Genomic DNA, 25759 nt, shown 5'->3' on the forward strand with positions numbered 1-25759 from the left:
CTGTTTGTTTTGACTGTCCCTGCTGAAACTGGGTCACATGATAGTCTGCCGTGGTTGTTTACATGAGACGGCGTTGATACTGAGAGGTAAATAAGTGGCATTTTAAAGCTGTGAAAGTTAAAATACTGCAGCTGCTTTTGAGAAATCTATTTTTTGTACTGAATCCCATTTAATCGAATAATCAGCTTTATCCACCTTGTGGTTTTCTCTTTCCACGTTGATTAGTCTCATAACAGGTGCATCATTCCTCCAGGTGGAGACTAATGACAAAGGCTTAGTCATTGTGACAGTAGTAAATACTATTGTCCTTTGTGTTATGAGCTATTTCTGTGCTACAAATGTATTTATTTATCCATCTGTGTACTAATATCCATACCTGCTATCGGTCTGATAGCAAACTAGCAGCACAACTTCACAACAGCTATGTACTAGAAAGAAATTGTTGGATGTCGTTACATTTTCTGCTTTAATTTTTTTCTGTTATGTTGAAAAATATGTTCGCAAAATATTTACATTTTTGTTTTTTTCTCTGCTCTATAGAATTTGTTTTAGCTGACTGGTCACAATATTACAATTGACCTGTGTTAATTAGCATAAAGGAAAAAAGCACCTGAGCATCTGTGCAGAGCCCACACATCCTGGACACAAACTGTTTGGTTTTTTACCTTCAGGGCAGCGCTAAAATGTGCTACTTTTACAAATAAGAGAAACATATTCTTTTTTCCTGACTGTCTCTCCGATAAATACTTAACAGTCAGTGTTAAGTGTTTGTCACTTAATATTGACTGTGTTAAGTGATAAACACAGTCAGTGATAAAAAAAAACTTGTCAAATAAAGATGACTCTAAATCTGATTAGATTTAATTTTAGCTCTGCAATGGAGTGTTGCATGTTTTTCTCACTTTTACAGAATTTGTGTTGTGTGCACTGTGATTGTTAGTATCGAAAAGAGAGAGAGCTATTCTGCTTTTCTGGAGATTTTATGTTTGCTGAATTATGTTTTTTTAACCATTATTCCATCTTTTGCAGAATTTTTAAAACTAAAATAATTGTAGGTTTTATGAGTATCAGACATTTTGTTTGGTGTGTGTACCTTTAAGAATTTGGGCGGCACCTTTTATCCAGACTACCGTTGCTTCGTCAGGTGAAGTTTAGTAGCTAGCCTCTCCCGCCATCTAGTTGTCAAAATATATCAATACATGTAGTTTAATTTTTTTTTTAATTTCTTACATTTTATATTTGTTTCCAACCGTTCAAATTAATTTGAAACAATCCGGGTTTTTTTTTCTGTCGTTGCGGTAATAAGTGTCCGTGTTTGTATCACTGGCGGCTAACGAATAGCACTGCCTCTTTAAATCTGCCGAGCGGGTCATTATTTGGCAGGAAGTTAGCTGAAGCTAGCTCATAACCAATAATGAAGACACTGAGGAGCATTTAGCTGCCTTTTAACGCTCCTTAAAGAAGGTAAATATGAATACAGCGTGACTTTTAAAGATATAAACGCGTGTTAACTGTCATTCGTCGGTGTTGTTGATGTTTGCTTTTGGTTTAAATGGAGGTTTGGCGGGTTGAGACTGCTCAGACATGGCTCATGTTGCCAGAATTACATGTAGACAAACAAATACATTACTGTTACTGATTGTTAAGAATAAAACACGGGTTTATTGAGGCTCTGTACCCGTTAGAGTCTGTGTGTGACCCTAGAGGCTCAGTTATTTTGATTGTGAGCGCAGCTCTAAGACGCTTAGAGAAGCTTTGGAAACGCATGAAGGATTTATTCATGTGGGTTGCTGTGTGTATACCTGGATGAAAACGCATATATCTAATATTTCAGTGGCTAAAATGAAAATTATTGACTCCAAAACAACCAATTCAGACATTTTTCCAAATTCACTTATTTCAATATAAAACGTATCTATCTAAAACGAACATTCGTTAAATGTTCATCTAACATAGGGGTGTTCAAAGTGCGGCCCCGGGGGCCATTAGTGTCCCTAAGAATGAGTTTGTTTGGCCCCTGACTGCAGTTTTAAAATGGTGCAAATTTGGCCCTCTGGCATATGGGACCAATGTACATGAGATGATGGCCAAGATAATATAACCTAGCTTTAATGTTAACTAAATAAAATAAAGTTTTAAAATATTTTTTTTACATTGCAGAACAAAGTTTTTCACTTGTATTTGAAGGCACAGTCCAAGGCAGCCATGGTAAGTAGAGAGAAGAAGAAAACAATGAACTTGGGATATGATGGATAAAAATCCATCCTTACAAACTTTATTTTAGGATAAGTTTTCATCTCATAATTCACTGATTTTCGCTCCTCTTCCTCCTCCTCTTCGTCTCAGTCTTCAGCAGTGGACCTGAAGACCAAGGAGGAGAAAGATGCAGAGTTGGACAAACGAATTGAAGCTCTGAGGAAGAAGAACGAAGCTCTGGTGAAGAGGTACCAGGTAGGAAAAAATTATTTAATATGGACGTATGGGAGGATATTGTCATGTCCTCCCTCCTACAGATGAAGCATCTTCATGCTTCATCTTCTTCAGCATGAAGATGATTTTGCTACTGAAGGTACGGCTCTTCTTTTTGAACCATGAAAGAAAGTGATCAGTCCATATACTTTGCTGAGGTCATTTTCACACCTTTGGAGACTCTGAAGGGGCCGACCAATGATTCTCTCCCCATGATTTCGGCCCAAAGCATGACTCCACCACCTCCTTGGTGACATCACAGTCGTGTTGGGATGCGGTGGCCATCCACCACCAACTGCGTCCATCTGGACCATCCAGGGTTGCACAGCAGTCATCAGTGAACAAGTCTGTTTGAAAATTAATCTTCTTGTTGGGCTGGGCCCACTGGGACCGGTTCTGCTTGTGAGCTCTGGTTAGGGGCCCAATAGTAGGTTCATGCACCGCAAGCCTCTGGAGGATCCTCCACCTTGAGGTTCCAGAGGCTCCAGCAGCTTCAAATACCTGTTTGCTGCTTTGTAAGGACATTTTAACAGCTGCTCTCTTAATCCGATGAACGTGTCTAACAGAAACCTTCCTCATTCTGCCTTTATCTGTACAAAACCCATCTTTGTTCTGAATCAGCCACAAATCTCTTCACAATACGATGATAACGCTTCAGTTTTTGTTAAATATCTAATGTTTTCATACCTTGTCATACGGCACTACACTATCTGATGATTTTCGTCAGCAGAGATCCTTTCTCTTTCCCATATTGCTTGAAACCTGTGGCCTGCTTAATAATGTGGAACATCCTTCTTAAGTAGATTTTCTATAACTGAGCTCACCAGACAAACTAATCAACCAGCTCTCTGAAATTAATTACAGTGATTCAAAGAGCTCTAACACACAATACATCTATAAATTTAATAGCACAACAAAAAATGTAATCTTTATGACACATAAATCCAATTTGCATAATAATTTAGAACATGGTGTACAGACATGTTTTTTCAGCTGCATATTCCTTATTGGCTATAAATGATCAATTGTTCATAAAAGGATTGCTGTAATTGAATTTTAGGAAATAAATTAAGTTTTTTATTTAAATTTTTGTTTATTAAATCTCTCAATATATTTTCTTTATATTGTATAAAAAATCTGCAGAATGAGCCAATTTTTTGTCTGATTGATTAATCACTAGATTAATCAATGACTAAAGTAATGTTTAGCTATAGCTCTAATTAAAAAAAATTTCTGCTGAAGTGGGTTTATTGTAAGTTTTATTAATTAAACTCATTACATTTTTTTTGGTTAAATTATACATTACTATCTCATACAAAGTATGTATTTAACAAGGTTTGTCTTAAAAATGGACTTTATTATTGTATAATTATTATGTAGCTTTATGTGCTATAAAAAAGCAGTGAATTTAGGTGACCTAAGTATATGAACCAGATTAATTCTAGAATTAATAAACATTTAAGTTAAGCTTCAGTTAACATGTTTTTTGTAGTTCATGCAGGCTTACATTTAAAAATTAATAAAGTTGATTTAATGGTTTTTCTGGGGGGGGTTGTAATATTGATGTTGGTCCCAACAGGAAATTGAGGAAGACAAGAAGAAGGCGGAGCAGGAAGGCATCGCCGTGACGACGCCCCGGAAACCCCGGACACACGAGCCGGAAGCGGACAGGAGGAAGACGGAGAAGGAGAACCTGACGGTCACAGTGGATCTGTCCAAACCGGCAGGGGTCAGGCGCTGCTTCTCACTGACAGCTGGTTCACATTATTCACCACAAATTATGATATTTTTACTGAAACAGAAAAACGGCAATAATTCAATGATTTTATAATAATAAATCAATGATTCAGTAGTTTTATATTAAGAATAATTCCATGATTTATTTTTACAAAAAACAGTGTATCGCGAACAAAAACAAAATCTCCAAATGTTCCCACAGTATTAGTACTGCAGCTCGTTTCCCAACACTGCCACCTGGTGGTCACTGCCTGGAATAAACACATTGTGATTGCTAATTACCCATTTTTACATATCAATATTGGATGCTTAATACTGTCTGAATATATTTTATAAAGATAAATACAAGCTGATGTTTGGAATACTTATTTATTATTGAATTTTAATTTCACAAGCAAATTTAAAAAGGTTCAGTGGGTCGAGGTGTAAGACCTGTTGGCTCAGAGCTTCCCAGAGGACGTAATAATGTTGAGTCATGTAGTTAAAACAGATTGAAAGTTAAAAACTCAGACCACCAGCTCACCCAAACTGATTTATTCTGGGAAATTTACTTCTGCTCCTGCTGAACTACCCTCCTCCTTCCTGTTTATGGACTTTATGAAATTATTCTCTACTGAAACGGGTCTTTGAAATCCACTGTCGATGGAGAAAACGGGCCACCTGGTCTGGATAAACTGGAACATAACGAGGCTTGCGTTTCCTAAACATCAGCAAATGAGTTTGAGTTTTTATTTCCTCTCTGTGGCGTTAGTTCAGACAGATTTGATTTGTGTCTATTGGACCTGGTAGACCAGGGGTCTGCAACCTTTACAATCCAAAAATAAATGTTTGAACTCATCTTTAGAGGAGACCTATCATGTCAAATTCCCATAGTACACGTTTTTTTAACTTCATTTGCGTCTCTAGTACGTAACGTATAAAAACAACCCAAGCGCTTAAGGTGTCTGAAAGACGAGCCATTTCAAAACCTCCTGATTGTTGTACCTAGCAACCCCGGTGAAATTCTGCCTGTTACCTAGCAACCCCAGCAGAGTTCCGCCCGTTACCTAGCAACCCTAGCAGAGTTCCAGCATGTTTGGTCAGCTGGTTTTACTGCTGTATGCGCTGTACAATGGTTGTTGGGGAAAAAAACAAGAGTTTTGTTGTTGACTTGCCATCCACAAACCACTTGCTGCATTCTTGTTGGTTGTGCAGGAGGCTCCACTTCTGCTTTTCAAAAGATGTACGGTGTATAATTGTGAATCTGTTAACAGTCATTTTCATGTGAGAGGGAAAATGTCACCTGTTTCAGATATTTAAAATAAAGAACTAATCAGTAATAATCAATATGGACTGATATGAAACTATTATATCGTGATTCGTTTTTCAGTCCTAACTGGCCATGTTTCAGAAAGGCTAGAGCACTATAGATGGTGGAAAAAATATTTTGTTCTCCATGTTTTTTTCTGGCTTTCAGAGCAAGAGAAGTTTTCTGCTGAAAGTTCACAATTTTAAACTAAAATTAATAGAACCAGTTCACCGGTAAACATTGTGTTACAGTGATTATTTTGGATTCGTGTACATCTGTTCCTGTATTGTGTGTTTGCAGCAGGACAAGAGAGTTGTGAACGACTGGAAGCCCAGCACGCCTCATGGCCGGAAGAAGTCAGAGGAGAGCGACAGTCCTAAAGGTCAGAGCGATGGCCGCAGCCCCCCCAGGAGGACGGGGTCGGGCAGAGTGGGCCGAGGCGGTCAAAGAGGAGGAGGAGGAGGAGGAGGAGGAGGAGGAGGAGGAGGACGCCAAGAGAGGAGGGACTGGGAGACCAGAACTCCCAGGGAGGGAGAGTCTGCTGAGCCAGGCGGCCAGGGATGGAGAGGAGGAAGACGAGGAGGAAGAGGTGCGAGAGGAGGAGGAGGAGGAGTTAGAGAAGGAGGAGCAGGGAGTGGAAGTGGAGAGGAAGGTACACCAGGAGGAATGGACAGAAAGTCAAAGGTGAGAAAGGTTGGGCAAAGTTTAATTATATGGATGCAAAGATATGAAAACATGAGCCGATATTAGTATTGAGGTTATGACTGCGATGCAAACAAAGGATCAACTTATGCTTAATTGTCAGTTAATGGTTTATTAATTATAATTAGTTCCAGTTGGTTAACTAATCTCCGTTTAGACCAGGCTGTTTCCCAACCTGATAGTCTGGTACACTCGGTTCTATTGGGACCAAAATTACATCGTCTGCTCCGTCTCCAGCTGCTGTGGTTCTTTTTCTCTGCTCTGAGTCAAACCAACATGTTCCCCTCTTGGCCTGTGGGGGCGCTGCACCAAGAACCACTGAAGGAAACGACACAAAAACCTCTGAAGACACTGAGAGCAACATCCTTCTTCACCCAATGGAAACTAAAACAGCTTGGCATCAGATTTTACGGTTGAAGAATTTCTCGTTAGTCTTTGGCTACAAACTACCCCTGCAAGCGCTAGGCTAGCTTGTTTGTTTTGGTTATCTTTACCCAGAATGCCCTGCGCTGTAGTCCACTTTCTGCTTTTGGAGCTGTCTCCGATCTGCTTGGCTTTAACCAAACCAGAGTTCAGCCAAACCCAGACTGAGGTTTTAAGGCGAACCAGAGTTCGATTATTGTTTTGCATCAGAAAACGAACCGGACTTTGACTAGGCAAACAAACTGGAGTTTGATTAACGTGGACCAAACAGGTGGGAATGATGCAGACTTGGACTCCAAAGAGCAGTTTTTGCCTATGTACTGATTGAACCAAGCAATTTTACACAAAGGTTTGATTGTTGATGTTTGTTTGAGATTGATGGAAATCAGTTCTGCTAAATAAGCAGAACTTTGTTACATCACCTTTTTAAAAAGACAACTTATAAGTTTTTTTTATAAAATATTTACTAAAATTTATGTTATTATTAGTGAACCAGCATTTTTATCTACTTTGTAAGGTTTTCAAATAAAGAAATGCGTTAAACTTTTATGGGGAAAAAAACGAATAATTTTCAAACTGATGAAAAAAAATAGATAAAATATATGTTAGTGGTACTTTTAGTGTCAGTGTTGTGGAAATCCAATGCAATTATCCCTTAAAAACTTGTTTAAATTTACATTTGTTTTTAATTACAGCTGTGTTTAAAAACATTAGCTGACCCATAGTGGAAGTTTTATTATAAACTGGAATCAGTTCAGTTAGAAAATGGCATCTATCTGTTTATTTTAACCCAGAAAAATCCCAGAATCTATATATTTATAAATATATTTTACTTCCTGTTTGAATGATGACGTTTTGCATTTGTAAAATGTCTGATGTAATGTTTGTTGTTTTTTGGTCAGGAGTGGGAGGAGAAAAGGCGGCAGAACATTGAGAAGATGAATGAGGAAATGGAGAGGATAGCAGAGTACGAACGAGGACAGAGGGTATCTGAGCCGCCGGATTTCATCTCAGACTTTATTCTGTTGAGTCGCAGATTACAGGGTTTGGTCTGTAATTTGTCCGTTCAGGTGGATGGAGACAAGCCAATCCGTAATTTTCTGGATGACCCAAGGCGTTCGGGTCCGGCTCCAGACATTGACCGGAAAGAAGGCAGCAGGAGACACGTCCGGAACTGGGGAGGGCTGGACTTTGACAACGTGAAAACAGGACACGAACTGGAGCGAGAGTGGACCGTGAGTCGTTCATGCGATCCTAAACTGGGATTAAACTATAAAAGTTTCATATTTTAACGCCGCCCTGCTTTCCGCCGGTCTGTTGCAGAGTCGGCGGCCGGGCCCGAAAGGCGGTTCTGTGGACATGACGATGTCGATGACCGGCCGCGAGAGAGCAGAGTACCTCCGCTGGAAGAAGGAGCGCGAGCAGATCGATGAGGAGAGACTGGCACGTCACCGAAACGCCACGGGCCAGTGGAGGCGGGAGTGGGACGCGCAGAAGACTGACGGCATGTGAGAACGGCTTCACGTGTGTCAAACTCGAGGCCCGGGGGCCAAATTCAGCTCGCCATTGCTTTTTCTGTGGCCCTCAGTGCTCTACATGAATAGAACCATTAAGATAACAGTTGTGTGTTTCAAGAGTATTTTGTCAATCAAATCAAAAGAGTTTTTATTTGTTTACACTGTTTTGCGATTTCACGCGAAATCAACAAATCCTCGCTCTTTTTTGCACTAATTCATTGTTTCCACAAGTCTGGAATGCCAACTCAGTAGGCAAGTGCAATCACAATGCATAGTGGACCCATGACTTCCAAACCAACAAAAAGAAAATGTGTTGATTCTTTTGGCATCAACACAGATTAAGATACATGAACAAAATGGTTGGTGTGGGGATCGGTCCGAATGAGACGGAGAAGGAAAACATGTCAAACAAGCTGCTTTCGCTATCCTACTACGCCACAGATAACTACCCAGTGAACATGAAGCGAGCACACAACATGGAGGAGATTCACCTGAAATCTATGGAAGCACACAATCACTGTTTATTTACTGTTAATTTATAAATGGATTTGTAAAGGACGTATGGACTCTTCATGTGAATAACAAGGTTCTGGTGACTGGCAGAGTAAGTACATGTAGTAATAAACACCTGGGCTACATGTCCGTCTAGCTAGCAGATCAAAGCTACATTAGCTAAGCTAATTTTGCTAGTTTCGGCAGTAAGTACTACAGTAAATATCACTGATATTTATCTTCGTATTATAAGTATCACTGGTGGAAACCCTGATGGATCGTTTTGACTGTCACATAAGAAAATTATAAACTATAAAGTTATAAAACAGCAGAGAATTGCTTGAAAGTAAATAAGGTTTGCTAGTTTGATGTCAACAGACTAAACATAGCAAAGAGGACGGCGTTCAGTAGAGTACAAAGATTTTTTCTACTGAAGGAGATTTCTAAATGTTCTGCTAATCCAGCCATATTTAGAAAGGTCGTGTAGGTCATAAAGAGCGCGGTGGTCTTGCAGTGTCGCGTTGCCCTCGCTGTGTAGCCATGCAGTTACCTCATTAAGGGACAGTCTGGTTTATTCTTCCTAAACCAGAGTAGACCATGAATTAAGCTAAAACGTCTGTGTTTTTCTCCCTGTGGTTTTGTTTTCAGGTTCAAGGAGGATCCAAATGTGGCAGCAGAGGGAGTAACAGCAGAGGAAGGTGGCAGGAGAGGCAAGTCAACCAAACAGGCTGCTTCTATTCTTACGCAACAGTCTTTGACCCTCCATCACATACACACTTTCTAGCAACTTCACACATCACACAGCATCATCTCCTTCCTCCAGATAATTAAGCTGCTTATGTAAACGCTTGCTGTATTTCCCCACGGTCCAAATGAGTTTCAGCGTTGAGCTTCAGTTGTTCTGTTATCGGAGGAGCTTTTATAAAAGACGCCATCTTTCCTTTCTGCTTGAGTTTATTAAAAGTCACCATAAAAGAGGGTAAAACCATCAAAAAATTTCACTTGGTCGCATTAGTCTGCTCTGTTCAGTTTATTAGGTTCTTTAAAACAGGGGAAATGTGTTAATATTAGCATTTACCAGTACTATAACCTTAGCTCTGCTAACGCTAAATCGCTACAACAGTACGGTATTCAGTGGAAGCTAATGTTAATTACTACACGATCATGGTAGCAGAAGCTAATGCTAAAGAGCTATACCCACAGAGTATTTAGTGGAAGCTAATGCTAAATTTGTACGCTATCATGGTATTTATCAAAAGCTAATGCTATAGTGCTAATTTCCACCATGTTTATACCCACTCGGTGTCAACAGCACAACTTATCGTCCACATCGTTCAGTACGGTGTGCGTTTCAGGAAGTGATTCTTTGGAACAGACCTTTCATTCATTCATTACCTCAGTTTATAGTTGTTGTTTTGCTAGCTCTGTTTCCCTTGTTGCCTAACTGAGTGCAGTTAGTCAGCAACCAGCTGTTGGTAGATTTTAAGCTGTTTACTGATGCATTCTGGGTACAGAATAAATGGCATTTGCTGCTCCACATCTCAAGAACGTGACGAGAGGAAACGGAACCGCACCGTAAACGGTCTTCACCTACTTCAAAATAAGAGCATGAATGTGAACATGTAACTGCTTTAATGTATTTTAAAGTTAGCCAAAGCGCTAAATGATAAATTAGCTCTTCTGTTTGCTGATTACACTGCTAATCGCTGGGGTTTCCAAGAGGGTGATGATCCAGAACATTCATCCAAACTTGTTCTGAATCCCTGTATAATTTAGTTTTTTATATCTCTCTTAAAATCGTTCTTTAATCTCGTTTGGCTTGACATGGTCCCTTTAATGTCATGTTTGTTTTATCTGTTTTGCCTCCTGATTCTTATTTTTGTGCAGCCTTTTGGGCTTTTAAAAAAAATTATTTATATTAAAAAGTTAGGTTTGGATTTATCTTCCTGTAATATTTACAATATTTCCAACAGACGACAGCAAGCGGCCTCCTAGAGGACCAACATTTGGCGACTTCCTGTCCCAGGGCAGAAGCCAGGGGCCCCGCGGGGACCGGAGCAGAGGAAGGGGCCGAGGACAGAGACAGAGCTACAGGTGAGTCCAGAAACCTTCCCAGACCAAACGCAACATGTCAACACAAACACCTCCAGAGTTGAGCATGGTGGAGGCAGGGTGATGCAGGAACCAAACAGCCACTGTATCAGAACCAGAGCGGACCGCTACAGAACCTCCATCTGAAGGTTCTGATCTTACGCCGTCCTCAGGGACAATGTGCAGAAAACATTAATAAAAGATGCTTTGATTTAGCTTAAGCTAAATCTGGTGAATGTAGCCGTAGTTCCAGGGTATTTTGTATGGGGGAAAAAAAGAAGGGTTTTATTTAACAAAATCAAAATTGTTTGTATTTACCAATGCTAAAATATTAGTTATGCTAACGTTGAAGCATTATGCCAGCACAACATTTAGCAGAAGCTAATGCTACGGAGTTTACGGTGATTAACTTTTTCCTTTTCGGTCTCATTGACAGCATGCACGACAATCGCTGGGAAGGAGAGAAAGAAGAAGAAGAGAAGGAAAAGGAGGACAAGACGAAGAAAGAGGTAAAAACTACATCAACGAAAACAAAGAAAGAAGAAGAAGAAAAACCCAAAGCTGAAACAGAAGAGCCGAAGGTAAGCGGGTTCAGCTGTAGCTAATCGTACACATGAAGCTAAACTTTCTTCCTAATTTATCCTTTTTTTTTCTTCAGGTGGAAGAGAAAAAAGAAGACGAGGCAGGAGACGATGATGATGAGTGGGAGGACGCCAGTGAAGAGGAGGAAGCTGGAGACAGAAGCGACTCGGAGAAAAAAGACAAAAGCAAAGCCGTCTCTCCTCCGTCGGCCAAACAACGTTTGCAGGAGAAAATGGCGGGAAGCCCGAAGGAGCAGCGGGCGCCGAGGCCGAAGGTCCGAATCCCTCCTCCTCCTGCGGCGGCGGCCCAGGAGTCATCAGACGGGGGGAAGCCCCTCAGCCCGTTCTTCACACTGGAGGGTCATCACCCGGTGTCAGACTGGGGCGAGGAGATGGAGATGCAGTCGCCACGGAGCAGCATGGGGGCGGAGAGCCCGCTGAAGCCCTCCAGCACCGAGTCCAGCCCGCCGCAGAAAAAGGAGAGCCAAGATGGCGACGCCGGCGAACCGGGCCCACCCACGGATGAATCTGCTCCTGCGGCGGACACACAGGAGAACATCACGGAGTCAGAACCGCAACAGACCGCCTCAGAACCTCCATCTGAAGGTTCAGACCTCGCGCCGTCCTCTGCTGCTCCTGAGGTCAATGAGGTTGCCGTGACGACCAACCAGAATCCACTTCCTGCTCCATCAGAAGGTAAAACATCTAACAGCCACAACTCAACATGAAGAACATCAAAGCTGCAGTACGTTACTAATTTGTTAAAAAGATTATGTTGCGACAGTAAAATACGAGTTTTATTTAATTTCCCTTTGGAGTCAATAAAGTATTTTTGAATTTGAATTTGAGACAAATAATCATTGAAAAAACTGAGTTCCTCTGCCTAGAAACAGCCAATCAGAGGCAAGAGGAAGGTCTTAATGCTGTCAATAAACATCACAGCCTCCCCTTGTTCTCTTCTTTCTAATATCAGAGCCTGTCATGAATGCTAATGCTAGTTAGCCGTTAGCACATTTAGCAGGGTACACAAGGATGATTGACAGCCCTAAACAGCTCTGATTGGTTGTTTCTTCAGACAGCAGTAACAGCTCAGGGAGGAGGTAGATTGGATCGATTTTCATAATATTACAACTGTTCTCTCCTATCATTACGACTTTGTTTTGGTAATATTATGACTTTATTCTTGTATTATTACAACTTCTGATGTTGTTCTCATTATTTAGATTTTTTCTTGTAATATTACGACTATCGCCGTATCAATGCAACTTTACTCTCTTAAAATTATGACTTTATTCTTGTAATTAAACACTAATTTCCTATCCTGACACTGTTTTAGATAAGATTGTGTGATATATGCGACTGTTTTTCACTTTCTGTGTCTCTCTGTCAGAGGGTCAGTCGGACCCTCCCCGTCCCGCTGAGTCCATTAACGGCGAACAGATTTCCTCCGACGCGCCGGTAGAGAAAGACGACAACATGGCGCCCGCTGGGAGCGACGACGCCCCGGCAGCCGAAGCCGAAGCCGAACTTTCCTCGGATCAGACGTCATCAGGTTGGGAAGCTTTTCTCTGACTTCTGGTTCATTAGAGTCCAAATCAGCAAATAATGTTACAGAAAGAAAGGCATAAAAACTAAGAGACGTACAATTGAAACCTGAGAAATGAGAGAGAATACAGTCTGCAAAAGCCACATAAACAGCAAGTTCATAGAAGATACGGAGAGTAAAAACTGTCAACAATAACTACTGACATCAGTAACATGGAGTCAGTAAAAACAAAAATCACCCCAACAATCAGGTGCAACTCAATTCAAAAATACTTTATTAATCCTAAAGGGAATTAAATAAACTCCTCAGCTTTTCCTGCATTGAAAACGAATTGTACAAATGTGTACAATTTATTGTACTTATTTGTACAATAAAAAAGTACAAATACTTATTTGTACTTATTTTTTAAATTACGTTTTAAAATGACATTTAAAAATCCCCAGCAATTTTTTACTCAAACGGTAAAACATCCAATAATTAAATACAGTTTGTAGTTTTCGAAGACAGCTCTCATTTTTATTGCTGGAGGAAAAAATAAAATGAAATTGAAAGCAAACTGTGCAAGTTTGAGACATTTTTTAGAACTTTTTAAAAAAAATATTATTAAAATGCAATTATTATTTTACATTTTTAATTTAATACAAATACATTGTGGCCCCTGAGTGATTTCAACATGCTGATTTTGATTTAAAAAGTCTGGACTCCCCTGAACTAAGGAGTTGTTGTATCTGTTATTTTCAGAAACCAAAATAAGGCTGGGCAACTTAAATCTAATTTTCTCTGCTTGTTATTTGATTAATTTATTTATAATCTGTCATGTTTAAATTACTTACATCACTCTTAGATACATACATATTTTATACATTTTATTGCTTATGTTTATATTTGTATTATTAATATTTAACATGTTGAATGGAGAGCTTGTCAACTAATAAGCAATTTTCCCTTGGGGATCAATAAAACATATTATATTCTATTTTATAAGGATACTCAGGTTTAAACGATGGTTTGAATCAATAACACCAACTCTAACTTTTAAGCCTGTATGTTTTGAATCAAATCTATTGGGTGCTTTTTGTATTTTTCTTTTCGCTTAAATGTTTATTTAAGCCACTGCCCTACATTTACTTCTCATTTGGAATCATTCAGAAATGAACGTCTTTATTGATAATTTCCCCGTTATTGTCTCGTGTTTGTGTGAGAGCCACTTGAATCCCGATTCCTCCCATAAATCGTTAGCTTGTCCATTTGCAGAGCGGCTCCAGTGGGAAGGGGAATCACTCATCCTGTTGGAATCAATAATGCGCTCACATTTCCTCAGCAGCTCTCCGTCGTCTCAGTGCTGCGGTTTGAAAGTGGAGCTAAGTGAATAAACCACAGGCTGCAGTCATTATTCCTCTGTTTACAGCCATTTAGCTCCTGTCCTCTGTGTCATCGCTTAAGCTAATGGAAAAGTTCGGTTTTACATATTTACAGCATAAAAAGGAAAACTGTAAAAGGACGTGAATCGGAAACCAAATGAGCCTTTTGTACTGTTTTTTGATAAATATAAGGAAAAATTCAAGTAACTAGAAAGTAAAGTTAAAAATGGATTTTCTCTACATTTACATGTATTTAAAAATGAGTAGAATTATACACATTACATCCTTTCCAAGTTCCACCCTGAGAGCAAATGCTAAAGATGGTAAAATAAGAATTAAAAATCTGAGCCGATATCAATGTCTGATATTAATATAACAAGATGGAAATAAATATTGTTGTTAGTACCGCCCCAGTTTTATTCATCAGGCCAATACCAATACGTTAAAAAATCTATAATATTGTTTGATACCGATGTTGGTGCCGATACACTGAGTCTCGCAATATATCGGTTTTTAGCCAAAAACAAAGACGAAATCCTAAAATATTATGCTACTCCATTTTTATTTACATTTTCTGGCGCAGGAAGTTGCGCTCAGTGTCTTCAGAGGATTTTGTGTTGTTTCCATCAGTGATTCTTGGTGCAGCTCCCCCACAGGCGGGGAGGGGAACAGGTTGCTCTAAGGGTTGGGTTGGTTTGACTCGGTATACAGAGAAATAGAACCACAACAACTGAAAATGGAACAAATGTTGCAACTTTGTTCCCAAATAAAACCGAGTCTACCAGAATATCAGGTGTGAAAACAGCCTGAAAGTAAAGTGGACGTTTCCCTCGTTAATTTGTAATCACTGTTTTAGGTTAGCTTTCATCAACTAAATCAAACATTTCTGTGAATTTACTCAACTGCAAGAATAATTCTGGGGGATTTTTTTGACCATTTACATGTTCAGGAAAAAGTATAATTTCTTTACGCTGAGTTGAAATACAGAATAGATATAGTTATATTTTACAAACAGACAGATTTACTTTATATGAAACAGCTTTAGATTAAGTGTCGTTGTCTTTAGCTGCTGTTTCTGTTTTCTCTGTCGGGTCTAAAATAGCTCCTGTCAGCTCAGGCGGCAGGTTGTCCAAAAAAGGAGTTGATTGCTGTGGAGGAATCTCCAGACCAAAGCAGTCATCTAGACTAGATCAGTGTCAGTCCCACTTTCCGACCCTGAAGTACCGGCTGGTCCCATCATGACGCAACGCAGTGCAAAACTTTATAAATGAGGAAATGAAATGATTAAAGGTGACCCTTTTAACAGACTAAGATAGGTTTATGGTCTATACCAGGGGTGGGCAACCCGTGGCTTTTTAGCGCTGCCCTAGTGGCTCCCTGGAGCTTTTTCAAAAATGTTTGAAAATGGAAAAAGATGGGGGTGGGAAATATATTTTTTGTTTTAATATGGTTTCTGTGGAGGACAAAAATGACATAATCATTGTTAACACTTTCCAATGCTTTAAAAATGTGTAGAATAAATATTAAATTTCAACATTTCTATCAACAAAGATTTGCGTCATAGCCTGTGACACACGCTTCTTTCAGCTGGGCGGCAGGTTGTAAACAAACCGACGGTGTGTGGTGGGCCGTGGATAGCAAAGGAGAAAAGAGGAAAACAGCCGAGGAGAGATTCTACAATTCTTGAACCGAATTATTTGCATTCATTGCCGATGCGGAAGGATTATCTGAATGTTTGCTCTGTAGCGAGAAGTTGTCAAATAACAAAAATAGTACCGTACTTCCCAGACTATAGAGCGCATCTTACTGTAAGCCGCACCTACAAATGTTTTGAAAAAACTGGAAATGTACATATATAAGCCGGTCTATACAAAACATATTTGTTACATTTTCTCCCACAAAATCATTCTTAGATGATCAGATTTTAGTCTGCTCATTGAGATTGAGCTGTTTTAGGGCCTCTGTCACTTTAAATCCAAATCAGCTGCTGCTGGCACCGCCTCCAACTCAACGTTTACACTCACATGAAAATAACTGCAAACAGATTTACATCTTTGAAAAGCAAAGGTGGAGCCCCCTTCACAACAAACTAGAATGGAGCAAGTGCTTTCTACGATGTCTTTTCCAGCAGCCATTGTACAGCGCATACGCTGCAAAAACACAAAATCTTACCAAGTATTTTAATCTACTTTATAGTGCAAGTGTCTTGGTACACTTTAAATAAGACACAACTCACAAGAAACTTTTCAGCAAGAAATAGGAGCTTGTTTTAAGTCAATAATTTCTTAATACTGATATATATATATATGTTATTATTATTATTTCACTTATTAAATAGGAAAAATGTCTTGCTATAAGTGAAAAACTTTTTCATCAATATTAAGTAATTATTGACTCTAAACAAGCTCCTGTTTGCTGAAGTTACTTCTAAGTTAGTTTTGTTTTATTTCAGGTGTCCTAAGATATTTGCATTAAAAACTAGACCAAAAGTTCTTGGTAAGATTTTTTTGTTTTTGCAGTGTACAGCAGTAAAACAAGCTCACCAAACATACTGGAACTTGGGTTGGGTTGCTCGATAACAGGCGGAGTTCCCCAGGGTCGCTAGGTAACGGCACAGTGCCTGCTCATTTGTGACGTTTCGTTCCAGAGGTTTTTGAAATGGCTCCTTTTCCAGACACCAAAGAACATGAACTTATTGCCAAAAAACAGCTGAGTGTTTGTTTTTTTTTAATGCCCAGGCTGTTTTTAGAAGCATAAAAATGTCCAAAATGTGAATTTTGCATAATAAGTCCCTTTTAAAGATATTCTAGAGAATTGAATTGATATTTCTTTTGATTATTTCAAATTTAGAACCAATGACACATTATGTTAGGTATTTAAACATTATGGCAAATTTAAATTTATCAATAAATTACTATGAAATGTGAAAGTTACACATTTAAATTAGTTTTGTTTTATTTTCAACTTGATTTATTTTTTTGAAATAACCAAAACTATATTATTGAATCCTCGGGTCCGAATAATTTTGTAAGATTTAAATAACTTAAACACTTGTTGATTTCAGGAGCCATTTTATTTATTTATTTTTCCAAACGGCAACTGTGAAACTTTAATATGGTTGAAATGGCCATTGTTTTATTTTCTGTGGAAGGAGGAGGAACACTGATTGCATTTACGCTTCTGGTAACTGGTGTGTGATTACCAGCAGAAGTCAGATGAGCTCATGTGTGTGTTATGTTGGCGCGCGGCGGCAGCTGTGTGTGTTGCGATCGGGGCGGGGATCAGGAAACCAGGGAAATCAGAGGCACAATTAAAGCTTTTAAACGGCTCCTTTGGAGGAAATGAGCTGCAGCCTGCAGAAGCGATGATGGTGCAGATATCAGGGAGGCGTTTCAAGCGTGATTGAATTAAATCTCATGTTTCCACGGCTTCTTGCTGAACAATACGGCGACAGGAAAAACAAGGAAACACAAGGAAAAACTTTCAGGAATAAAAATAAAAAGCAAAAGCTTCAATGTATCCCTAAATCCAATGTCAGCAGTGGAGATATTGGTTGCTATGGTGATTCCCACCTTTAGGTGGGAATCACCTTTAGGTGATAAACGATAAACATTTATCAGAAATAATGAAAAGCGGACTAAAAAGTCTTAAAGATATAGTGATTCATAGGTTTTATCAAGGCTGGGCGTAAATCAATTGTTTTATTAACTGGTATTTTTGGTTTCTGAAGATTAAATAAAAAGAATAATAAAATGTTTTCCACCAATTCACTGTTTGGGTTTCCATAATGTTGGAGTGCATGACGGCCATCTTGTTTGAGAAGAGATTTTTAAGCTTCTGTCTATTTGGACTTTAAATTCAGGTCAACTCTACAATAAAGTATTAGGACCAGGATAAGTTTTATTATTGCTTATTACATCATAATATTACGAGAATAAAGTAATAAATTACACCAGCATTAAGGTGTAATACTAGGAGCACAAAGTATTAATTTTATGAGAACTCCAAAATGAAAAGTAAAGCAGAACTTTGAAGTTAAAAGTTATACTTTTATATAAATTTTACAGAAAATATTTAATCCTTAATTGAAATACTTGAGTTTTTAACATATCAGCATCAAATCATTATGAACAGCAGGACTTTAAAACAATCATGCAAACGACCGATCACACAGACTCAGTTTCTCACATCAGATCCTGATAACTGTAAGATTTTTTCTAAAAATTATCAAATAATTCCTGTCCCACTATTTAATTCAATTATTGCAACTAGTTTATTGTTCACTGGGTAAGAGAAAGTCAGTATTTTGTTTCTTGTTTTTTCCTTATTTTTTCGGCTCCTGACTCATTTTGATTTGACATTTTTGGCTCTTGTGACAGAAAGTTTGGACACCCCTGATTTAGCTGAAGATTCAGTAACGTGGTATTTGAAGCAGTAAAGAAAATGATTGAAACTGTATTCCTTTAAGGCCGCCTTGCTGTCGTTCATTCATTCATCTCGGCAGATTGAGTTGGCTTTATTTATGAGACGTTCTCTCTGATTTGCATCTGAAAAGTTGTTTTAAAAAACGTCTGACACTCTGAAGCTAAAATCAGACCGGTGTTTGTGACGACAGGATCAGGATGTGTTGTTGTTTTACAGCTGGATGACGATCTCTGTGTGTGCTCTGGTCTCTTTATATCCAGGACAGTTAAAAAACAATCATTCTAACGACTAATTGATTGACAATTAATCGATTCTTCTGACCATTAATCGATTATTTTGACAAATAAACTCGGCACATTGTGCTGATTTTTCATTAAACCCTTAAGCTTTTTCTATACAATATTAGAAATACATTTAAAGATGAAAGTGAACCAATAATGCAATTAATTTTTAAGTAACACAAATGTTGCTTAAAAACATGATTCCTTTAGTGAACACTTGGTCATTAATAGCAAAAGCTCAGTTCTCTCTGCTTGACGTATCAATACAATGTAAGGCTTATCTGTTTGTTTTGATTATCTGATTATTAATTTGACAGCAGAAGCTGCTTAATACATTTTTTATTCAGAATTTGAACCAAGAGAAGCTAAAACTGCCTCTGAGGAGTTCTGGGTACAACATTATTTTTATCTTAATTGCAAAATGTATGTATTTTTTGTACAGTTTTGGCTTAATTACTGCCCTAAATTTGTTGTTCTTTCAACAAATTACCAATCCAATTAATCATCAATGAATTACCATTTATTAATAGTATTAATCATGATTAACCCAATTGTAACAATTAATCACAATGAATCCATTAACTAATCACAATCTGATTAATCACAATCCAGTTAATCACAATTAATCTGATTTCTTAATCAATGAATTTGATTAACTGATTGTTTAATATGATGATTAATCATGATTAATCGTTTCTGCCTTACTGCTCTGATTAACTGGAGTCTCGCTGCTTTAGTCGACGTCAGTTTGAGTTTTTCTCCCCATCTAATCCTTTTCTTCATGTTTCTACCAACAGGTTGAGACGGACAGGAGAGGGAGCGAAACATTGGCGGCACCGAGGTTTACATCTAAATATGACTTTAATCATCATCATCACGAGGAAGAGGAGTGACGGAGCTTTACAAGCATGGACCAACCGGTCGCTCTCAGCTGGTTTTACGACTTTGGATCATTCTGATCCACCGAAGCATCGTTGGTGACATCTCCATCTGTTTCTTCAGTTTTCTGAATGTTTTAATCTCACTGGAAACGAAGGATTTCTTCCTCCAATGAGAGATAAACCAGATGTCAACCTAAAGTCTGGATGTGGCTTGTTGAAACAGATCTACAAAAAAATCTGTTTTTTCACATTTATTACATGAAATCATGGCTTGAAATCTACAATTTTTAATTACTCTTGTTTTTTTCTCACTTCAAAGTTATTTGATGAACTGAAATCTGTAAAAAGGGGCATTTAGCATCTTTTAGCACCTTTTCTGTTCATATAATATAATCTAGTTGGGGTCAAAACTCATTTTCAGCGAAGTAAGTTAAATTCAGATTTTTAGATTAGAAATTACCAGATTATGCTACATAATTCACAATTTTGCAGAATAGACTGGCTTGGTGACAACATGAAGTCACCTGCAGCCGCTAGCGATGCTAAGCTAGTTGATTCAAAGCTTCGCTCTCAGGTTAAAGCGTAATTGCTGGTTTTAAATCCACCTGGAGGATGTGAGTAAAGGGGATCTGACTCTTTAATCCCATGTTGTAAATAAGATGAGAGCAGATACAGTGATTGGAAGGATTTGAATGTAAACGATGCAGTAAACTGATAGAAACACTTCATGGAGACAACATGGCGTCTGAGGCCCTGTTTACACAACAATGATCCAACGAAAATTGAATTTTTGTTCCGTTTCTGTAAACACATTTACATGAAGACGTTCTAATTACAATCTTTGTTTACACAGCAACGGTACCCATCGTAAAGGTGTAATGCTCTCGCCACGCCACTAGTTGGTGCTAAGTTCTTTGAAACTACTGCATGTGTTTAAAAAAGAAAGTTATACTTCAAAGCACGTCGATTCGCGTTTCCCCATCAGGTACCGCTCCCCCAGATATTGGGGGGAAAACACGCACTGTGTGTGTCTGATCAGGACGCAGTTGGAAACAAGTGGGATAACTTTGCTGAAACATGATGTTTGAGCTTTCACGGTGTCCGTTGTTCTCTAGATTAGAGCGCTGAACAAGTGAGTGCTTGTTATGATCGCTGAACAAGCACACGTGTATTTTGCCCCCTTGGCGGTGCGGAGAGACGCTGGAAGAACCGTATCTGATGGGGAAACACGAATTGTAGTAACACCAGCATTGTCAGTAGTTTCTTCTTCTGTGGATTGTAGGAAGCAGCTATGTTTTGCGTCAGACTATGCATGAGCTAGGGATTCCCTGAAAGAAAAGATCCATTTATTCTGTTTACAAGACAACGGACACCGGAACATTTTAGAACCATTGCACTCTGGAACCCGTTCTCAATCTGTGCCGTTGTCAGAGGAAACATTCGGTGGTTTTGTGTAAATGTGCAGCACAAACACATCAAAACTTCCATTTTCACCAGAAACTGTTGTTGTGTAAACAGGGCCCGAGTCTGAAATGCTGATTTTTATGTTGCTTGGATTTAAATCATAAAGTCTGTTTTTACTACATCATGTAACAAACACAAGTTTGTTTGTTTTTTTAATTAAATGTTGCATCATATCAAATCATGTTTTTAATTTTTGAACAATCGTGTGTTTTGCTTTAAACCAGCTCCTCTTTTCTCTTCATCCATGAATTATGTCTGAGTTTGTTGCCACAGCGACGCAAAGAACAACACTGCCTCTGATGCTAAAAGTTTGTTTTTATACTTTTAAGTTACCTTAAAATGATGTATTGTTCGGATGCAGTATGTGTGTTTTGTCTCTCCCCTCATACCTCAGCAGACCAAGAGGGTTTTTATTTGGTTTGTTTGAGTTTTTCCTTGTCTGTAAATGGCGTTTTATCCAAGCGGCTGTGTGGCGTTTGAGGACAAAACGACAAACTGATTGCTTTAAAGTCTTTGTGTCCGGGATCTGATGAATAAAAATCATGAATTTGGGTTCAAAGACACTGCAGTTTTTCTTTTTTTTTTAATGTCCTGCATCTGTTTCTGTTAAATCCAGCATGTAGAGTCGATTGCTTTAGTTTTATGATAAAACATGTTTTTCTTTGTAGTACGTTCACGACAAACTACGATTCTTCTGGTGGTGGAAGAAAAAATCTGGACGCTCCATCATCCACACAGCGGGTAGGTTGCTACAACTTCTCCATAGGACTGAGATGAGTACCTTGTGACAGCCAGAACATTCTTTTTCTGCCCTGGAGAAATTTTAGAGCCATTCTTCATTTGCTTGTTTTTTGGTGTCTGGAAAACAAGCCTTGTCAAAAACCTCCAGGAAGCTTTAACTTTCTCCTGATCTCTATAGATGTCAGTATTTCCACATAATGTTATTTCCACATAATGCCATCTACTTTCTGAAGTCCACCAATTCCTCCTGCAGCAAAAATGGTCCCACAGCATGATGCTGCTGCCACCATACTTCAAAGTTATGATGGTTCGAACTTCCCTGTTTTTCCTCCAAATGTAAGGATGGTTATTATGACTTAAGGTTGTGAACAGTGAATTAGTAACTGGTTTATTAGATTCAAATTAGTTTTGGATCTTTAATGAACTTATATATTTAATTAAAATTTTGATAGACAGTTTCTGTTTTGTTTTTGTTTTTCATTTTTAAATGAATTTTGTGGCCCATCAGTAGTTTTTGTTTGCCAGCTTCGGCCCTCAGGGTGGAAAGTTTGGATACTGAGGTTTACCTTATCTTAGTGTTGCAGTTTGGCCGCCATCCAGCAGAGGGCGCCGCTCGTCATCTTGAAGCGATCCGTTGATACAAGATTAAAGATGGCGGCTGGCCCACAACAGAACTGGAAAGAAAAACAGTTGAAACAGAATCCGGGTTGGGATGGAAGTTTTACTTTATGCGTCTCGTTTTGAAATATAAAGACTCGACAAGCTGATTAAGTTTCATTTTAACAGCGGCGTCGACTTCTCATTCAGAAATTACCAATGTGCTGCGAAGGTAAAGAGATATGACGGCAGAAAAGCGGAGGGAATAAATCAGAAAATAAACAAGGCTGATATTTTTTAGAGCTTTTTTGAGCTAATGCACTTCTGGAAGCCCAGTTTCTCCCTTCAAGAGAAATTAAAGACTGTAATTCTGTGTGAATATGTCGGTGTTTATGAGGAATTAAAAGTTTAACTTATTTTTATATTCATCAACTTAAAAGTTCCTTATAAATATGTCTAAGTCTAATAATGTCACAAAACCATAATTGTTTGTTTATTCAGCCAGTATTTTAAAATAATGTTAAATGTAATTATTATTTGTTTTAATTCAACATGTTATGAAAAGTTTAGCCCTTTATGTTATGGAGAGAATCTGAAATCTTGATGCAAGAGAACACTCAAATTTCTGAGAAAATTGCTGCTTGTTGATTAATCGTAAGTCGATCGATATGATCAATCAACTTTAGATTAACTCATCAATCGACCATTTGCATCCCTATGACCAAACAGTTTAGTTTCACCAGACTACAGGATGTCTCTAAAAAGTTACAATTCTGTAAAAAAGAAAATTAATTTAAAAAACATCTTATTTGCACATTTTGCTAGCCGATTAATATTGGTTAATATAAAAACTTAATCACCAGATCAGTTTTTTCATATGTTGATGTTAGAAACATTTAAGCTGCGCATTTCAAATTAAATAAGGAATTCTGTTAAAATGTTTGATTTATTTAAAATGAATTAAGTCATCTTATTAGCATTTTTAATGTGTTTCTAATATTGTACTGAAAAGCTGAAGTGGTTAAATTATTAATCTGATTAATCATCCAATTAATCATCAGAATAATCAACTTTGGCGTTGAATTTGCTGGAAAAGCTGTTTTTCTTCTAAATGTTTTCAACTTGTGACTCAATTTTTGTCTTCCGTAGAATTAAAAATTTGTTTAGAAACCGTTTTATGATTAATGAGGTACAACAGTTGCTTCTCTTATTAGGATCATTGCTGCTCCAAAATAGCAAATCTCTGATTTACTGACTTAAATAAATCGGTGCTTATACGTTAAAATCAAAGATTTTTTGTTTGTTTGTTTTTTAACATTTCTGTTTATTTATTTAATAAATTTCGGAGCTCAGGGGGATGATTTGTCTGTTTTATGATTGAAAAACGCAGCTGCAGTTTTCCATACTGCAGAGTTTTTCCTCCCGGACCAGAACCAGAACCAGAACCTCTCTGATTCTGAAGGGGCTCGTCTCTGCTGCGGGACGTTTCTCTCAAACTGGAACCCAATCGCTGGATGTTGCGTCCTTTCAGCTCCTCCTCGACCCAAACGGCGTCAAGTCGAACAGAAACGCAAAAAACGAGGCAGGAAATGATGCCGGCTGCTTTTCAAAATAAAATCTTAATCAAACATTATCAGGAATTCTTATCAAAAACGAGAATTAAAGTGTCAAACAATCTCTGTTTAAAGATACTTAAAGTTCAACTTTTCAATTTCAAAATAAAAGCCATAAAGTCTTTAAATGGCCCAATTTATTCACCAATGAAATATATGTCACTTATTTAGTCTTAGGTGGTTCATACATGGAGATGTACTGTATGTATTTGTATTATTAATGAATTTATTTACTTAATTTTTTTGCATTTTAAATTTAGTTCAATTTATTCTTGTGGCACCAATGTACAGCAAAAACCTAAGTTTCTTTGCTGTTGAATTTTTCACGTTTTGTCATATTTTTATGCTTTTTGTACAGTCATGTTCTATACTTTGTGTCAAATATGGTTGTTTTAAAGTACTTTAGAAAGTTTACACCGAAATTGACTTTTATGAGCTTTATATTATTGTATATTTCTGTTCTAATTAATTTTTTTATCTTAAAAATCTTGTAATTATATTCCCTTATTAAAAATATAAAAGCTTGATAGGAACGTTGTTGACTTCCTGAAGGTTGAATGTCAGAGCAGGAGCTTCTTAAAGAGACAGAGGCCCAATTTCAAGGAATTAAATTACAAAGTCAAATTTTTTCCAAGTCACAGCAGTTTCATAGCAACTGACAGTAACATAGCCAGTTGTTACCATCAGTTGTCACTACATGATGGTGCTATGATATGGTACCTGAAATACATCGTGCTGCCCTTTTAAAAACAATAATAGTAAATAAAATTATTTGCAGCTTATACAAAATAAAAAATAAACACAATATGCAACTAAATGAAAATTCTAGAAAACCACATTTTGCATGTTAAAAAGTCCAATAAGAATACAAAAATAGAGAAAGACCCAGTTTGTTTCTTATGCTTCTTTATGTCACATTTTTCATTTTCTTTCCAAAATTGCACATTAAATTTCTGCAATCCCCATGGTTCTAAATTGGGCCATGAAGTTTATTAAAAAGAAAAAAACCTGAAGCTGAAAAAAAAGATCTGAAATGGAAAAAAACATTTACTTTTTTAAACTACTCTTCAAAAAGTAGCTTTGAACCTTTTTCTGAAAATGAAAAATAATTTTTCAGTATCAAAACTTTTTTTTAGTATAATTTTTTTTCTTTAAACAAACTAATTCGCCCCAATTTAGCTCCATATAATCGTATTTGGTTTAAACGACACGTTTCAGTTGCGCGCATGTATTTTGAAAGCGCGCACCGGAAGCCCTTTGTGCGGCTCTCCGCAGCTTCACAGCGGTCCCATGCAGCTCATGCCTGGAAAGCATCAGTGAGTTCAGTTTGCCCGGTGCGCACAGAGGACTCTGCGGGGTCACGGAGCTGCAGCGTCCCGCGGACGGAACCCGAACCTGCTTGCCCTGCGACCGGCACCAGAGCCTGAGGAAGACCCGTCCCGACTCAAATGAACAGACCACATCCATCTGAGGAGCAGATTCCAGCGCTGGTTCCGAGATGAAAGCGGTCGGCAGGCAGGTCGGGGTGTCCTCCGAGACGCCGAACGGAG

The 25759-nt window shown here is 38.2% G+C and overlaps 1 protein-coding gene across 2 annotated transcripts; it reads left to right on the forward strand.

Annotated features, from left to right (window-relative positions):
- Positions 1 to 1361: 1361 nt before the first annotated feature.
- On the forward strand, positions 1362 to 21819 carry ccdc9 (coiled-coil domain containing 9). 2 transcript variants are annotated; one of them, XM_023351539.1, is made up of 14 exons: positions 1362 to 1464; positions 2161 to 2208; positions 2347 to 2451; positions 4049 to 4198; positions 5795 to 6178; positions 7522 to 7605; positions 7690 to 7854; positions 7943 to 8127; positions 9277 to 9338; positions 10602 to 10722; positions 11156 to 11300; positions 11378 to 11996; positions 12691 to 12852; positions 19711 to 21819. In XM_023351539.1, the coding sequence occupies exons 2-14, from the start codon at positions 2206 to 2208 to the stop codon at positions 19713 to 19715; spliced, it is 2190 nt and encodes a 729-aa protein (XP_023207307.1). In that variant the 5' UTR covers positions 1362 to 1464; positions 2161 to 2205; the 3' UTR covers positions 19716 to 21819. The 2 variants fall into 2 exon arrangements, with proteins under 2 accessions (XP_023207307.1, XP_023207308.1); XM_023351540.1 differs by having other exon boundaries at positions 5798 to 6178.
- Positions 21820 to 25759: the final 3940 nt, after the last annotated feature.

The sequence above is a fragment of the Xiphophorus maculatus genome, chromosome 18, assembly GCF_002775205.1.
Source record: "Xiphophorus maculatus strain JP 163 A chromosome 18, X_maculatus-5.0-male, whole genome shotgun sequence".
NCBI lineage: Eukaryota > Metazoa > Chordata > Actinopteri > Cyprinodontiformes > Poeciliidae > Xiphophorus > Xiphophorus maculatus.

Excerpts from the sequence above, each read along its gene's own strand:
- ccdc9 (XM_023351539.1), top strand. Across the intron at positions 7,606-7,689 it reads AGTACGAACGAGGACAGAGG|GTGGATGGAGACAAGCCAAT; the intron begins GTATCTGAGCCG and ends TTGTCCGTTCAG. Across the intron at positions 11,301-11,377 it reads CTGAAACAGAAGAGCCGAAG|GTGGAAGAGAAAAAAGAAGA; the intron begins GTAAGCGGGTTC and ends TTTTTTCTTCAG.